We start from the raw sequence: 14,540 nt of genomic DNA, 5'->3' as shown, positions 1-14,540 counted from the left end.
CCACTGACCTTTAAGCCTGGTTGAGCACACAGCAGGAGGGACCATCTACAACAGCGTTTATTATCTGCAGGAAGACAAGAGGAGAAACTGTGTTTGTAACCGAAGAGGATTTATGCTGGAGTGCAAAGACAAAAACCTCCAAATACTTCCGCACTACACTGTAGAACTGAATACACTCACATTTCTGTGTCCTCAATGCAATCTGGGTCCTCTATGGTCTCCAGCCGTCTCTTACAGGCATCTAAGATCTTTTTGCGTGGTCCTAAGGGGATGTGGATACTCTTAAGGTCATGGTCAGAGCACAGCAACAGTGCCTCAAGGTCAATCTTCTCCCTCTTGAAAATGGAGAAGAAGTCGCTCATGCTCTGCGTGGCGAGGAAGACCTCCAGAGGGCTCGTGTCAGCCTCATCGTCATCGTCCAGCCCTAATTCGACTTCATCCCAGGGCAGCTCCTCCACGTTCCTCTCCTGCAGGCTGCGTGCGCACTGCCGATGCTGTCTTCGTCTGCGCTCGGGTATTGCTGCAGACGACTGCGCAAACGCACATTATTGCCCGACCGGTCCGCGCTGTCCTCATCCCGACCACCGAGGTCAAACATCCCCCCACTCACGTAGTTCCTCCTAAAGACCATGGTGCCCAGACCGGGCCTGTTGAACAGGGAGTCGTGTCCCGAGTCAGTGCTGATCTCAGAGTAGTCCACATCGGGCCCCCCGTGGAGGTCCGGCTCGCTCATGGCACGTGAAATGGCATCGTAGTTGTCTCTGGTGAACATGTCACGAACGTTGCGGCGGCCGCGGTCCTTCGGGTTGACGTAAGTCCCCTGTTTGACAAACATGACATCGTTGCCCAGCTGGAGTCCAGAGAGGGAGCGCACACTCTTCCTCCCGTCCTCGTAGATTTTGAAGGTCCCGTCGCCTTGTTTCCTCTTCTCCAGCTTCCTCTGAATCTTTGTCTTACCTCGGTTTGTGGCATGGAGAGTCGCCTAACAGGACATGAATGAATACAGAAATTAGGCACAATCACAAATGGGTACCAATTTCAAAAATTTTGATATACATTAATATAGGCTTTTTTCACAGCAGCCATTTTGACATGGCATCGCAGGGTAAACAGAGGTCCAGGGCCCTGGAACACCTAAAGGGAACAGGGCCATAATTCATGTTATTAATTACAGCGGTATTTACCCTGCAATGATATGTCAAGATGGCTGCTGCGAAAAGGCCATATTTGTTTTGATACTTTTCACATACTGTAACCCCTGGTTTCATATCATGTCATATTGCTGCTGGCCATGCTCGTGGGTTGTACTGTATGTTGGCTTGTGGATTGCTGTTTTGAATAGGGGTGTAAGAAAATATGGGGAATATCGAATATCGAATATCGAATATCGCGATGTGATGTTTTGTGATACTGTATTGAGTCTAAAAAACACTATTGATTTTCAATTAGTAGTTTGCATGCGAAGATTAAATCTTTCCAAGACTGCTGTAACGTGAGCTGCCGAGTGCAAAACCGTGGTAACGTCGTTCGCCTCGCTCAGAGGCCATCCTTACCATAATAACACCACTTTAGGGGTAACGGAAGTCAGACGGTGGCTGGCGGTACCACGGTTTAGCACTCTGTGGCTCACGTTACTGCAGTTGCGCATCGGAGAGCTACGGCGGCCTCGGGGTTACGTAAAAAAAGGCTCTCTCTAGAGTCAGTGTTTGGTTTGTCCGTTGTCTGCCACTGTAGAAACATGGTGGTGCAACATGGCGGATGTGAAGGCCTCATTTTAAGCAAACGAAAACACAACGATTGTTAGTTTCAGGTGATTATACACTAATGAAAACATAGTTATGAATATTATATTCCATTTCTGCTAATAGATCCCCCGAAATGTTACACACTGAACACAGCATTTAGTCTTGTTATGTTATGCAGTTAAGAAGAGGGATTGGAAAACTGAATTATGCAACCATGCAAACACACACAATGCCCTTTTAGGAAAAGACAAATAAAAACTCCTGACCTGAGAATATGGCACGCTGACTGTGGCTGCACTTAAGTTGTGCATCTTGTGGCTGATAGAGCTGCTGGTGTAACTGGAAAAGCTCATGACGTCTGACGCGGAAGCCTCAGAAGTCTCCTTATGAAACCTCCGCTCCATGCGTTTGTGGTGTTTCTTCTGCATCTTCACGCACTCTTTGATTCGCCGCTCAGCATCACGAAACGCCCGGTCCTTCATCTTGCTGACCAGCTTGGTGTTGAGGCCCGTCTGCTTGGTGGCGATGGTGTCCAGGTAGCGGACGCAGTCCATGTGATTCTTTGTGGCGGCCATGTCCAACGGCGTGTGGTAGTCGTTGTCCAGGCACCATATGTTGGCACCGAAAGACACCAGGAAGAAAAGGCAGTTGTGGTGGCCGTTGGCAGCTGCCAGGTGGAGCGGCGTGTTCCCCCATATGTCACACTTGTCAGGGTTCCCTCTGTGGGCGATGAGGAAGATGATAAATACAACATTTCATCAGATTTACTAAATAAATATGTTCAGTTCTTGTTCAGACTGTTAGTAAGGTTATGGATACCGGTTCCCTCTTTGGCCTTCTGTTTAGATGACTCACTCGTGAGTAAGCACGTGATTTTTTGATCATGTTTTCAGCACTGACCTGCCATCCGTGGGCTGTTAATGGGGCCTTATTTAATAATTTATAGTCTAAACAACACATTGCCCTTTCAGAATAACCAAACATAGATATTCTACTACATAATTCTTTATTTAAAGGCTTGACAGATTGGCAAATAGGAAGATTTGATTAAAACAATCCGTTAAAAGCAATTCACTATTCAATGCAGGGGCCATAATTAAAACTATGAGCAACGTTTACCCCCGACTGACCGTCCACGACCTTAGGGTTACCTCTACGGGTGCTGCACTGTTGCTGCCTCGTCTGTAATATGACCACAGGCTTGCCAGCACCACTGCTACACTACCTGTATCCAGTTTCAGGGGAGGCCGAACAGGCTGACTCAAAAAGCACACCCGAGCATGGCTGGTGGTGGTGATGTCACGCTGAATTCCTCAAGTCAAAACATAACAGTATTACAGCTGTTTGGATGATGTGGAGGACAGATGTGTATGGAGCTTTCTTACTTTTCTTTCCCATCATAAGCCTGGTGTGCAAATCTACAGTATGAAAGCTCATTTGTTAGTATTTCATTAAGCATCTTACTGATAAAAACAGGATTTATTCAAGATTATAGCTTGTCTGTGGCCACCACAACTGAATATTGGTGAAACTATTTTTAAAGGTGCTATTGATAACATTCAGCATCTAGATTTTGCATTCTCTCTCCCTCGTTCCATTGCATTTACTTCACAACAAGTCGTTGCTGGGCATTTAACGTCAATCTCAGCCATTTATCCATTTTTTCCACACTAACTGACGACACAGAGATACCACATGATACCAACGTTGTTCTACTATTGGCTCACAAGCTTTGTTAGAAGTGGGAACCAAACGTCAGATATCTTCCACAGAGATAAACAAAACATTAATTTTGGACCCCCGCCAACATTTTTTAAATGATTAATTCACAATCATCATTTTTTTTCAGGAAAAGCCATACTTTTACTCTGCACCTTTCTAAAAGCTCTGTGGATGTATTTAAAAAATATTTATCTACATAAAAATGTTATCAATAACACCTTTAACTTTAAATTTCTGCACTGACATTTGATTCAGTTTAGAGTCACCTAGTTGATGACACACCACTGTGAAATGACATGTTAACTGAACTGTCTTGTCCCTGTCTTCCAATGTAGCCCATACAGACTGCTGAATATTTGATACGATGGACGTGAAGCTACTGTCGAAGTGCAAATGTATTATTGATGGATTGTCGTTGTGAGGTTTTCACAGGGAATGTGTGTCAGATCTGTCGGACCCAACCTGGGCAGCGATTAGCGAAGTCCCACTCTGATTTCATCCCCCTTTGCTCTTTTTATCTGGACAGGATTGGGTTTAAACGGTCAGAAAGAAAAAAGAAAACTCTAGGATCACAGGTTGATCGAGTTCAAATGTGGTAAAACGGTTGTCATCAGCGTGCTTGATGTATGTATGTGGCAAACAGCCCAGAATGAGACAATAAAACGTTGAGCAAACAAAGGAATTACACTGTGAAAGAACATAAAATGCTATAAACTCATGTCAAAAGATAAACAGCAATTAGCTACGCTCAAGTTATTTTGAGAAGAAATATTTATCACCCTCAGATTATACAATATGCTTGTTGCAGGTAGGTAACATGATAGCTTTATGTGTCATAATGTATGTCTGCCCTGGTAAAATGCTGACAGCAGAGGTGACAGTTATCTCTCCCTGTTCTTTATCACATTAGGGCTGTTTGCATCTTCACTTCTTTTGACAGCTTGATGTTGCTGCAGGCCGCCCAGAGCAAATATACCTCCCAAATATAGCACTGCATGGCATCTTTCCCATGAAATTATCACGCAGGTCTCACGAGTTTGGTGCCTCTGTGAAACATTATAGCTGCTATTAATGTTTAATTTCAGTACCTCATGCCAATCAGGAGTTTATGTGCTATCAATAGAGGTATACTATGTCCTTGGCAGCTGCATGCCTCCAGAGCCTTGTTTACATTTATTCCGTGGGAAATAGTGAATTTAGTATCAACGCATATAGGACTGGAGGCCGTTCTGGCTTTGTGTGTTTTTAAGAAAACTGTAAAAATAAATCTGATATTTTGCATTCCATGAGCTAAACACTGATGAATGATGCTGTCTCACTTTTACAGCAAACCTCTCACAGACTTTACTCAATTAAGCAGATTCATAATGGGCCCATTTTTTCATGGCTGACAAGCAAACCAGGTCAGCCAGAAAAGATGAGGAACGGGCTGTCCGTGACTACCAATCACATTCGGTGCAGCGTTTATACCGTGCCTCCTAAAATGATTCTGTTAATTTGATAAACCATTTTGCCTGTGATGATATGAAATTGGTAGTTATGTAATGATATTATAGTGCCTCTCTATAATAAACTATCAAAACGAAGCACTGAAATGCTTCCTTTTACATAACAGTTTATGATTTAGGAATGAGTTATAATTGATGTCTTTATTATGCCAGTTGACCTTCAACTGTGTCACAATTTTGCAGTCCATAATTCTAACTTTGACGATGACAAAATCCTGCTATGACATAATAGTCTTTCAGATGATCATAAAGTTTAAAAAAATACAAAAATATGTGGTGAATGCTTAATTAATCAATTTAAAAGCTGACTTTAGCTAACAAAGCTTCATATCGCTCTAAAGGGTAGAATATGTGATGCAAATGAAATAAAGCACTGTCCCTAAAATGGTGAATATATAGGCCTGCAAACATCATGTTTCCTCTTGAACTTTCTAGCCCAACATTCAGACATGGCCAAATAGTTACGGCTACAGCTGGAAAGTCACCAAACAGGTAAAAGTGCACTTCCTTATTAGCCAGGAACAGAGCCTGAGGTTATTGTGTTGGTACTATGCTATGTCAGGGCCGGTCCAAAGAATTGCTGTACCCTGTAAAAGGTGACCTACATTGTTTAGTGGTGTTTTGTTACTTTAGCAGCTGAACTTTATGGTTCAACTGCAAAAACTTCAAGGAGAGGAAAACATGCACATTCTCCAAATTGTTTGTGGTGCTGCAACTGCAAAAACTGCCTTTAAGCCAGAACTTTAACTATTCATTTTTGTAGTATTATTTTATTTCTAATAAATAAAGCCATTTTTCTGTGATTGTTTGCCTTATTTAATATAATCTGACACCGAACTGTTTGTAATAAGAAAGGAAAAGGGTCACTTTTGCTCTAAAGTGTTTTAAATACCCAGTATGGATGACTGGAGATGGACACAATCAAATAATGTTCAACTGCAAAAACTGCCTTTAAGCCAGAACTTGAAGTATTATTTTTTGTATTATTATTTTATTTCTAATAAATTATGCCATTTTCAGTGATTGTTTGCCTTATTTTGCCTAATCTGACACTGTACATTTTTATAATAAGAAAGGAAAAGGGTCACTTTTGCTGTAAAATGTATTAACCCTCCTGGACTATACTAAAAAATTGGAGGAATAATGTTGATGGATTATCACAGACCAGTATATGTCAAAGTTTAGTCAGAATATTATAAATATTATAATATAAAGAAAACTGTTTAATGACAGTGTGACACATTGCACGCGGAGCCGCAGGTTGCTGACCTCTGTCCTAGACAGACAGAGGGACATCAAAATATAGTATAAGTCCATAAATATCAAAGAGAAATTGATGTTGCAGGTGTTACACCGAAATCTTTGACCGCAGAGGAGCCAGCAACATGACCAATGTGATCCCACTCTACCTATATCTTTTTGATCTTCTTTTAGAGTTTTGTGAATATATCTTTAAAGTACAAAAATTTGGGGTGTCAATTTATTAACATATTTAATCACGTTACATTTTTTATCTGTCCAAAATGTACCTTAAAGGGAGATTTGTCAAGTATTGAATACTCTTATCAACATGGGAGTGGGCAAATATGCTGCTTTATGCAAATGTATGTATATATTTATTATTGGAAATCTATTAACAACACAAAACAATGACAGATATTGTCCAGAAACCCTCACAGGTACTGCATTTAGCATAAAAAATATGCTCAAGTCATAACATGGCAAACTGCAGCCCAACAGCCAACAACAGCTGTCAGTGTGTCAGTGTGCTGACTTGACTATGACTTGCCTTAAACTGTATGTGATTATCATAAAGTGGGCATGTCTGTAAAGGGGAGACTCGTGGGTACCCATAGAACCCATTTTCATTCACATATCTTGAGGTCAGAGGTCAAGGGACCCCTTTGAAAAGTTTTTCTTCGCCAAAATTTAGCAGTTTTTCTTCAGTTTGGAGCAGTTTAGAGCGTTATTTATCCTCTTTCACGACAAGCTAGTATGACATGGTTGGTACTTATGGATTCTTTAGGTTTTCTAGACCACAGGTGCTATCATTTTGAATAAAATACCCATAATGTAGTGGTCATTCATTTTTTTTTTTTGCAAAGACCATATAAGGGAACCATCCATGTAATTTCGAGGCAATTAGGTGAAAGACACAAAAAATGCACATTCTCCAAATTGTTTGTGGTGCTGCAACTGCAAAAACTGCCTTTAAGCCAGAACTTTAACTATTATTTTTTTGTAGTATTATTTTATTTCTAATAAATAAAGCCATTTTTCTGTGATTGTTTGCCTTATTTGATATAATCTGACACTGTCAATTTGTTATAATAAGAAAGGAAAAGGGTCACTTTTGCTCTAAAATGTATTAAATACCCAGTATGGATGACTGATGGACACAGTAGTGTGCACACGCCCTAAAAAGTCATAAATACTTTCTATATACCCACCCCCTTGAAGCGATGAGCCGCAGAGCCTCCAGGTTGCCGTGGTAAGCGGCCCATAACGTCGGCGTCATGCCATCCTCATCCGGAGCGTTCAGGTCCTTCCTGGTCGCCTCCTTCAGCAGGTCCAGGTAGCCGTCCCGGGCCGCCTTGTGGTACCTGTCATTCATGGTGCACAGTTAATCCACCATGCACGACTCCATTCCTCTTCATCAACTCCTCCTCGACCACCTCCACCACCACCACCACCACCACCATCATCATCGTTGTCGTCATGCGGTGCTGTAGTGGTTGCAGAGCGGCTGAAGTGACAGAATGTCCCCGCTGTTCTGTTCCTCCACACGGAGCCTCCTGATCAGTGCAGGAGCGCGTCGCTGGTATCCAGGGACGCTTTGGTGCGCACCGAGCGGGGAACAGTGCTCCCGGTGGCCGAGGGGGTCCTAGACAGAAAGACAGACAATAAAATATAGTAGAAGTCCCTAAATATCACAGAGAAATGGATGTTGCAGGTTGACCCCAGAGGAGTCAGCAACATGATCAATGTTAGAGTTTGGTGAATATATCTTTAAAGTACAGAAATTAGGGCTGTTAATTTATGAAATATTTAATCCTGATTAATCGCATGATTGTCCATAGTTAATCCTGATTAATCACAAATTAATGGCACATTTTTTATCTGTTCAAAATGTACCTTAAAGGGTACCAAACATAAAATACACTACCTGCAGTGCCAGAGAAAAATATAAATGAGCATCATGTTAAAAAGAAACACACTTAAGACGCCAACATGAACTGATACATTCAACACACACACACACATGCATTCCCACACACACACGTCAGCCACACACATCAGGTTTGTGTTTTTAACTTTGAGCTTGAACAGCTGTTGGTGCTGCAACTGCAAAAACCCATTTTCCTTCACATATCTTGAGGTCAGAGGTCAAGGGACCTGTTTGAAAATGGTCATACCAGTTTTTCTTTGCCAACATTTTTCAGTTTGGAGCAGTTTAGAGCGTTATTTATCCTCCTTCACGACTAGCTAGTATGACATGGTTGGTACTAATGGATTCTTTAGGTTTTCTAGACCACAGGTGCTATAATTTTGAATAAAATACCCATAATGCAACAAAAGTAATGGTCATTCATTTTTCTTTTTTGCAAAGACCATATAAAGGAACCATCCATGTAATTTCGGGGCAATTAGGTGAAAGACATAACTGCAAAAACTTCAAGGAGAGGAAAACATGCACATTCTCCAAATTGTTTGTGGTGCTGCAACTGCAAAATACCAGTCATACCAGTTTTTCTTCACCAACATTTAGCAGTTTGGAGCAGTTTGGAGCGTTATTTACCCTCCTTCACGACAAGCTAGTTTGACATGGTTGTTAACAATGGATTCTTTAGGTTTTTTAGTTTCATATGATACAAGTATCTGGCTTTAAAACTGAGCCCACTACAACCTAAAAATTGCAAGTTGCGTTGATGTGTTAAAGAAATTGTTAATATTAAAATATTAAAATATTTTTTTTAAATTTAGCAATTTAGTTTGTTGTGTTTTCTGTCGCGTATTTATGACATAATACGGAGGTAACAGTGGGGTCACATATCCTGACGACAGCCGTGAGAAATGGTGACCTCATGTTCCTCTGCGGTCACAGATTTTGGGTACCCCTAACTGATGAGGTACTGATCTCTCACCTGGTGTATCTGAGGCTCTCAATAATCCCTTTGAGAGGACATTATACTTTGGTATGTTGATATTCAGTCAGTTGCCACTCAGTTTTCAAATTACATGTATCATTTTTATTTTGTCATATGGATTGTCTATGTTGTATTTTCATTATGTTGTTATGCAACATCTTTTTTTTCCTTGTTAAAAGTTTTTTTGGGTGGAGTTTTTCCTTTTCCGATGAGAAGGTCGTGCTGTACAGGACAGAGGGTGGCGTATCCTGTAGACTGTAAAGCCCCCCTGAAACAAATTTGTGATATTGGGCTATACAAATAAATTTGAATTGACTTGTTTAAACTTGACCTGTTTATTAGGTACATGCAGCTAAGTATAATACAACAACCCTGCAATAAATCGTCCCTTCACAAAGGTCATACTATTCAGTTTTTGTTTTGTTTTCACACTGTTTTAAAGAAGTGTTGATTCAACCGGTCCTTTTGGAGGATGTAGTTTGTGGTGCTGTTGAACTGTAGTGCACCTCTTCAGTCAATGTACAGAACGATCTCAACCCTTCCTTCATTCTTTGAAACTCGTTCATCACATACAGGAAAACACTTAAAAGAGTCACATCAACAGGAACAGACATTAGAGAATTCAAAAGTCTTACTGGAGATGTCACATTGTGACGGATGGGGTTGAGTCTGAGTCACTCAAGATATCATTGTTCTCACTTTCCATTACAGGTAGGACACATTAAGAAGCAACGAGGGAGGAGTTCACGGGCTCCAAGAAGTGTTGCAACGAAAAAGTACCTTTGCTGCCTGCCCATCCCTGATGAAAGGGGAATCAATTAGCTTAAGTACATATGTGAAATAAGCATATGTGAACCAGCGACACCAGACTGAAGTTCTCTGACATAATACTCAATTGAAACTTCCATAACAAAAGGCACAGGTAGTGACTGGGATCTTCGTGTACTTCTCCTCAGGTGTTTTGCAGAGACAAGACATACACAAATTCCTTCACTGAGCCATGAATAGCATTAAAGATCTGAAAGTATTCCCTTGAAGCACTGAATCAAAAAAGATAAGCGAGTAAAAGTTGCTATGCCTATTAAGAGAATTTAGATCATGGTCAGATTGTCTGCAGCAAAAAGAGGATCAAGTTGAAAGACACAACTCAGAGTATATATGAATGCAAAAAGATAATGGAAAAAAAATGGTTTTGATCATGAATGTCACATGCAGTTCTGTTTTTCCTTACAACCTTTATTTTGTGCATAAGACTTTTACAAGAAAAGACAGGAATTTCAAATGTATTGTATAATACATAATACATAAAATTGCTGCTTATATGAAAAGGAACCGGTTTCTTGTATTTTGGAATTCGTGAGAAAAACATGGAAACATCTTTTGAACTTTACATGAATATTTTGTGCAAAACACGCTGTGTTTGGTAATAATATGGTGTTGTTCATAACAGATTTATTGACATTTATGACTGTACAGTAAACCAGAGGGTTTTTGAAGGCGTATAAAAGCCTGTGACGGCTCAGACCGCCTCTCAGGAATCACACTGCATCAGGTAGGCTTACAGGTATCCTGAAACCTTTTTCTCCATTATTAGAAGGTCAGGGCTTTGTCTGATTGTCATAAGAGCTCGATTTCGGTAACAAGAGCTACTTTGACAGGTACTTCATTATATTTCACCAGTCATGATGTTAAGCCTGATTTGGTCAGAGATGGAGAGGGATAGTGTAGATGACTTTCCTCAAGAAAACAACTCAACATGTTTGTGGATTCTCACTCAATGCAGTGCTATTACCAAAAATAGAGTCTGAAAAAGGGGAAATTACATCCCAATTGTTTGTTTGAAACTACTCTTTTGTGTAGCCCCAACAGGGTGACAATGATGCTCATTTAGCTTCCGTGGAATAGTTTCGCCTGGGGCGGGATCTGTCTTGAGGCAATGAGTGGGTGTAGCTGTTAAACCAGTAAAGTCTCATATGGAGCTAGTTGCAGTTGTAAGCAGCTCAGTTGTGAATAGACCTTAGAGAGGAAAGATGTGTTTGAACACAGGCTTTCCGTGCAACTGTTTGATTGATGGCAAACCCTGTGAACCGTGCAGGATGACGGACAAAGACCTAGAGAAGGAGGAGGCCCACCTGTCCATCAGCGCCAACGTGAGTAGATCGGGGAGCACATGCGAGCCCAACCTGCACATCCCTCCCATCGGAGACGTGAGGGAGCGGGGACGAAACTGGGGATGGATGCTGTCTGGGATCATCTCTGTCAACATTTTGATCCTGGGCTGCGCCTTGGTCAGCGGCAGTGCCTACAGCAATGTCAAGATCAGCAGCACTGACCTCCAGGTTTTCCTCATCATCATCATCATCCTCACCTGCATCTGGATGGGTTATTATGTCATCTACACGGCCAGGACAGAAGACGCTATTGCCTACAAGGATGCCCATGCTGGACCTGTATGGCTCAGGGGTAAGTCAATTTTGTAGTTGCTTTAGAAGGATTTTATTCACAGAGGATTTGTCAAATAGTTTAATGATTTTGATTCTTGCTCTTTCAGGAGGACTTGTACTATTTGGACTGCTCAGTATTATCATGGACATTTTCAAGATCTCCAGCTACGTGGGCTACCTCCACTGCGATTCTGCTGTGAAGGTTGTGTTCCCTGTGGTGCAACTTATCTTCGTCATTATGCAGGTAAAAATGCTTATTACAAATAAATTAAGAAATCCACTCAATTCTTTATCGTTGCAAAATACTAATATAATCAATTGTTCAATCACTTTGCAGACATATTTTTTGTGGGTCCACGCCAAGGACTGTGTGCAGCTGAAAAGGAACATTACAAGGTAGGTGATATGGATTTCCTTTTTCTTTTTTTTCATCTCTCACTGTCTTTGTGAACGTGCTATCCCTGAGGGAATCTATTTGATACTTTAATGAAATGAACCCTTCTCCTTTAACATTTAATTACCGAGAAATTGAGAGTAACCTGGACAATTGAAAGTATTAGTAAACTTAAGTTGCTGCCAAAGTATTGATGTTGTTGCTTAACTGGCAAAATTAGAAATGTCTCTTCATTTGCAGACCTTGAAAAGGTGCAATTATTATATGGGCATATATAATAATAATAATAATTGCTATTATTTGTATTACAGTTAACTGCAATAGTGCTACAACTACTGATTATTTTCATTATTGATTAATCTGCAGATTATTTTCTTGTTTGGTCGATTCATAATTTTGTTGATGAAACATCAGAAAATAATGTAAAATGCTTATCACAATTTCCCAGAACTCAAATTATTCAGTTTACTATTATAGAGGACAGAGAAAACCAGCAAATGTTCACATTATATTTAATATATTAAAAAGCTGGAAGCAGTATTTTTTTGTAATTTTTAACTTAAAGGACTTAAATTAATAATTATCAAAATAGTTTCCAGTTATTTTTCTGTTGATTGACTAATCGACTAGTTGTTTTGGCTCCAAACTGTGATACACCAGCTTTGGTTTGAAAACCGAATGAAATTAAAAGCAAGACTACTATTACTCGGTGGATACTGATTTTAAATGTTGCACTCATATTCACTATAAATCTGACATTTTAGCAGATGATCAAAGTTTTTCGAGAATGTTTTTTCCTGATCATTATTTCTTTTTGCTTCCCTCTTCGTTTTTTAGATGTGGGTTGATGCTCACCCTCTCCACTAATCTAGTTGTGTGGATGACTGCGGTCACTGAGGAATCCCTCCACCAAACAACAATCCCCGAAGATCCAAGCAGCAACACCACCAGCACCGCCCATAAAATCAGTGGACGATCCGTGTACGTCAGAGGTAATTAAAGCAGCTACATCAATCAAAGCAGATGAAGCAATGAGTAAATTACCATGACCTAACACTTCCCTCATGTCATGTCTTGCAGCGAGTTATGGAGACGATGAGTGCAAGTGCAGCCACACCTCATGTAGCATGTTCCAGGAGGCCTACTACTACCTGTACCCTTTCAACATCGAGTACAGTCTCTTCGCCTCTGCCATGGCATACGTCATGTGGAAAAATGTGGGCAGACTAACAGAAGAGCACGCTCACCACACCATCAAATTCCGTCTGAAGGACGTAATTGTTGGTCCTGTGGCGGGAGTTCTCTTAGTGATAGCGGGCCTGGCGACCTTCATCGTATACGAGATGGACATGGGTGACGACCATAGTGACGACGACAAGAAAGACAATGCTGTGATGATGCACTTTGTCACGAATATAGTGATATTAACCCTGATGTCTGCCACCACTGTGGCCGGCTGTGTCATCTACAAGTTGGACCACAGGGAGCACGTATCGGAGAAAAACCCCACACGCAGCCTGGATGTGGGGCTGCTGGTGGGAGCCTCGCTGGGGCAGTTCATCATCAGCTATTTCACCATCGTAGCCATGGCTGAAACCGGAGCCCATGGCTACCTGAACGGGCTCAACCTGGCCTGGGCCCTGCTGATGGTGATCCAACTTGGCCTGCAGAACTTTTTCATCATCGAAGGTTTGCATCGGGAGCCCTTCCACGAGGTGCAGCCGATCGCCGTGCTTTCAAATCCATATGTGATGCAGCTAGGCAAAGACATGAGCATCTATGAAGAATCAGAGAAAGACATAAAGCCCAGGCCGATATTCCCAGCACACAGCCTATACGGCCTGCACGGCCACAGGGAGGAGCACAGGCCCAGACTGTCGTGGAAGAGACGGGTGTTGAAGGAGGTCTGTGCGTTTCTGCTGCTGGGCAACATCATAGTGAGTACCATTCTCCCTCACACTCTCAAAGTCACCGTTTTAAAGGTCACCAAATACTCAACCTGTTCTCGTTTCTTTCTCTAACAGCTGTGGATCATGCCGGCATTCGGTGCTCGTCCCCAGTTCGACCACGACGCTGAAACTGAATTCTACAAATTCAACATGTGGGCGGCTGTCGTGAATATTGGACTTCCTTTTGCCATCTTTTACCGCATGCATTCAGTCGCCAGTCTGTTTGAGGTTTATACAACCTCGTAACGCTGCGGGAGCATCATGAACTCTTTTGACAATATAAAAGCTGTTTTGTATAAATTGTAGTTTGTTTTGATGATTCTTTGTTATTTCTCTATTAATCTGTGAAGTAGATGACTGACTAATATTCGCACAATTCTTTCATGATGTTAGAAATTAAATGTTTTGAGTTATAGTCTGTGAATGTGACAATGTAAATATATTCAAAATGTGATTTTCAGATGTAAAAAAATAATGAATTGTGAAGTTAATCTTGTATGACTCGTTTTATGCTTCAGCCTCTGTATGCACAAAATAAAGGCAAGCAGTGCAATAATTTGATTAAGAGATTGATTGTGTCATCAATTATTATCATAATTATTATTTGTAGTGGCCTACACACAGCTGTAG

The 14,540-nt window shown here is 41.1% G+C and overlaps 2 protein-coding genes across 2 annotated transcripts; one reads left to right on the top strand and one right to left on the bottom strand.

Annotated features, from left to right (window-relative positions):
• Positions 1–176: 176 nt before the first annotated feature.
• ush1ga (Usher syndrome 1Ga (autosomal recessive)) lies at positions 177–7,853 on the bottom strand. The gene is given in 4 exon segments (XM_037791124.1): positions 177–476; positions 479–982; positions 2,012–2,465; positions 7,426–7,853. Coding segments are annotated over 4 exon segments (1,422 nt in total). The 5' UTR covers positions 7,590–7,853.
• A 3,251-nt stretch (positions 7,854–11,104) lies between these two features.
• On the top strand, positions 11,105–14,475 carry LOC119501045 (proton channel OTOP2-like). Its single transcript, XM_037791123.1, has 6 exons — positions 11,105–11,586; positions 11,675–11,811; positions 11,905–11,963; positions 12,799–12,953; positions 13,042–13,898; positions 13,986–14,475. Exons 1-6 carry the CDS (start codon positions 11,154–11,156, stop codon positions 14,154–14,156), a joined length of 1,812 nt encoding a protein of 603 aa, XP_037647051.1. The 5' UTR covers positions 11,105–11,153; the 3' UTR covers positions 14,157–14,475.
• The last annotated feature ends 65 nt before the right edge of the window (positions 14,476–14,540 follow it).

This window comes from Sebastes umbrosus, chromosome 14, assembly GCF_015220745.1.
Source record: "Sebastes umbrosus isolate fSebUmb1 chromosome 14, fSebUmb1.pri, whole genome shotgun sequence".
NCBI lineage: Eukaryota > Metazoa > Chordata > Actinopteri > Perciformes > Sebastidae > Sebastes > Sebastes umbrosus.
This window is presented reverse-complemented; position numbering and strand designations above follow the sequence as displayed.

Coding starts and splice junctions, on each gene's coding strand:
- LOC119501045 (XM_037791123.1), top strand. CDS start 11,154: ATGTGTTTGAACACAGGCTTTCCGTGCAACTGTTTGATTGATGGCAAA. Junction 11,812..11,904: donor TTATCTTCGTCATTATGCAG/GTAAAAATGCTT, acceptor ATCACTTTGCAG/ACATATTTTTTGTGGGTCCA. Junction 13,899..13,985: donor TGCTGCTGGGCAACATCATA/GTGAGTACCATT, acceptor TTTCTCTAACAG/CTGTGGATCATGCCGGCATT.